This window comes from Drosophila takahashii, chromosome 2L (assembly GCF_030179915.1).
Source record: "Drosophila takahashii strain IR98-3 E-12201 chromosome 2L, DtakHiC1v2, whole genome shotgun sequence".
Classification (NCBI taxonomy): Eukaryota; Metazoa; Arthropoda; class Insecta; order Diptera; family Drosophilidae; genus Drosophila; species Drosophila takahashii.
The window spans coordinates 31,490,510-31,493,468 of record NC_091678.1 but is presented as its reverse complement, the minus strand read 5'-3'; the positions used below and the strand labels follow the sequence as shown (position 1 = coordinate 31,493,468).

The following is a 2,959-nucleotide window of genomic DNA, read 5'->3' as shown; positions in this document are numbered from 1 at the left end:
GTCTGCTGCGCGGTTCATGTGTCGGAGGAGCCGCTGCTCCTCCCGCTGCCGTCTATGGACATCCGCTCGCACTGTTGCCATTTGTCGATGAAACCTCTTAAGCAAGTCCTGCTCCCGTTTTCGGCTTTGCTTGAGTTCTTTTAACTCATGATGAAGAGGTGCGTTCCTCTCCCATTCCTCGGCTTCTCGAAGTATATGTATTTCGAGCTGCTGTACCCGATCCTCTGTCAACTCTAGGCTCCTCTCGAGCCCAGAGAGACACTCCATGATGGAACCTAGTTCCGTCAGCTCGCGTTGAATCGTACGCCTTAGTGTGGACACATAGCGAGCTGTGTTCACAATTTGGCGGTACCATCCATTAGCCTGCATGGTTGTTTTCTGGTAAGGTGTCGTTGCCTTGTCGGGTTTATATAGCGGACCCGCTCTCCCGGATTCCATGTTCCCTAGTCCAATTCCGACGTTCTGAGCTTTTCACTCTCTTGCACTTTGGACGATCCTCGGATTTCACCCAGGGGTCAAGCGATGTAGAGGTCTTTGGCATGGAATATGCCAACGCTCTTTCCACCAACATTTCCCAGCTCATATAACGCCTTGCCTTTACGCTGGAGTACAACACATCGAATTCGATTCGGGCCAAGCTTGGCATTGTATCCCTCAGCTTTGTTACTCTGCCGGTAGTTTTTTCGGTAGACAACTTGTCCAACGGAAAATTCCACCGGTTTGCTACGGGTGTTATAGGCCTTTTCTGCTCGTTCATGGGTCCTGTTTAGCCCCTGGCTCACTTTTTGTCGGATAAGATCCATTTTATCCGGTAGGCTTATCTCTGGATCTCCAGTCTGGATTCCACCCAGCTTCCTTAAGATTGGGTATGCAGTGCCGTGTGTCACCATTTGTGTCCCAAACATGGCATAGTAGGGTTCCATGCCTATTGATTCGTGTCGGCCACTCCTAAGGGTACATTCTATTCGGCTTAACTGGGTATCCCAATTTCGCTGATCCGATGCAATCGTTGCTCGCAAAATTTGGAGCCCTGTTCTCACGTGTCGAATACCGTAGCGAGTCATTAGCTCGGCAAACATTTGAGACACAAATTGTTTTCCATTGTCAGAGTGTATGTACTCGGGTACTCCGTATTGATGGAAAATTCGGGTTTCGAGGAATTTGACTACCTCTGACGCCACTGCATGTCTCATAGGCTGCAGCCAGACAAATTTGGAGAAATGGTCGAGGCATACAAAAATCACTGAGTTCCCAGTTTTGGTTCTTGGATACGGCCCCATAAAGTCAATAAACAACCTTTGACCGGCTCGTTCCGTGACCCTTTGTTCTCCCATGGGTGGTCGGTTATTTTTGTTGGTGGTCTTGCTGATCTTACAGACCTCGCACCCTTTTACTACCTTTTGCACATCTACTGCCATCCCTGGCCAGTAGTAAAACTGTCTCAGTTTGGCTAGGGATTTGTGCAAACCCCCATGCCCTGCGGTCATGGCATGATGTGCTCTCCAGACTAAATCAGATCGCAGCTCGGCGGGTACCCAAAGCTTCCATGCTCGAGTTTCATCGACGGCATCGCCCGAGCTGAACCCTATCCGCTTGTATACAAAGCCGTCCGTTGTTTATACGTCTGGGCCTTTTAACACACTTTGGTCCACTGCCTGCACTAATTTCACGTATTCCGGGGATTGGAAAGCCGTCGAGTCCAGGCTAATCTGTACGTCTTGTTCTTCCGCTTTTGCTTTCTGTAGCTCGTCCATATGCACTCGTGAGAGAGCATCTGGTACTACGTTAAGTGCTCCTTTCCGATGCTCGATGGTAAAGTCGAATGCTTGCAGCTTCAGACTCCATCGTGCTAATCTGCCGGATAGATCCTTTTGACCCATCAGCCATTTTAGACTAGCATGATCGGTGATCACTTTGAACGGCATTCCTTCTACGTAAGCGCGGAATTTGGTGATGCTGAGAAGGGCGGCATAGCATTCGAGCTCTGTTATGCTATAATTCCGCTGTGCCTTGTTCAGTTTGGCTGACATGTAGGCGATCGGATGTTCGCCGCCTGAGTCATCAGTCTGAAACAAAACTCCTCCTACTCCAGTTGTTGATGCATCGCACTGAATGGTGAAGGGTTTCTTAAAGTCAGGGGTGACAAGTACAGGTGCTGATGCCATGTTCGCTTTTAGCTCTTCAAATGCCTTAATTGCCTCTTCGGACAATTCAAATTTCTTAACGCGGTCTTTCTTCAAACAATCATGAAGGGGTGCCGCTGTTTGGGCATAGTTTTGAATAAACCTCCTGTACCAGCCAGTCATTCCCAAAAACCTCCGCATCTGTTTGGGAGAGCTTGGTTGAGGAAATTCCTGGATTGACTGGATTTTTGAATCGTCCGTTCGTATGCATCCCCCTCCTACTACATAGCCTAGATATCTAGCTTGGCTATAGCAAAACTTACTTTTGTCGACATTTATTGTCAGTTTTGCACGCTGCAAGCAGTCACTGACCTGGCTCAACATATCCAGGTGTTTTTCAAAAGTAGATGAACAAACCAGTAGGTCGTCGAGGTACACGAATACATTCTCGCGAAGCGACGCCGGTATTACTTTATCCATTAGTCGGCACATTCTTTGCGCTGCATTGCACAGGCTGAAAAGCATGACTGTAAATTGATATAGTGGTCTGCCGGGTACTGTAAACGCGGTCTTCTCTCTACTTTTTGTTTCCAAGGGTATTTGCCAAAAAGCGTCTTTTAAATCGATTGCGGAAATATAGTATGTTTCCTGTAAACGACTTAACAGACCCTCGATGTGTGGCAATGGGTATGCATCTTTGATAGTCCGGGAATTAACTTTGCGAGCGTCGAGGCAAAGGCGATTTTTCTGGCCTTTCTGGACTAGAGTCACTGGTGAACTCCAGCTGCTGTTGCTCTCTTCGATTACACCTAGACCAAGCATGCGATCTAGCTCGG

General features: G+C 48.1%; 1 protein-coding gene across 1 annotated transcript; it reads right to left on the bottom strand.

Moving 5' to 3' along the window:
* Window positions 1-515: 515 nt before the first annotated feature.
* On the bottom strand, window positions 516-923 carry LOC138914869 (uncharacterized). The gene has a single exon (XM_070219566.1). The coding sequence runs from the start codon at window positions 921-923 to the stop codon at window positions 516-518; it is 408 nt and encodes a 135-aa protein (XP_070075667.1).
* Between the last annotated feature and the right edge of the window lie 2,036 nt (window positions 924-2,959).

Bases quoted from the DNA above. Each gene is read 5' to 3' on its own strand.
- LOC138914869 (XM_070219566.1), bottom strand. From the start codon at position 923: ATGGAACCCTACTATGCCATGTTTGGGACACAAATGGTGACACACGGC.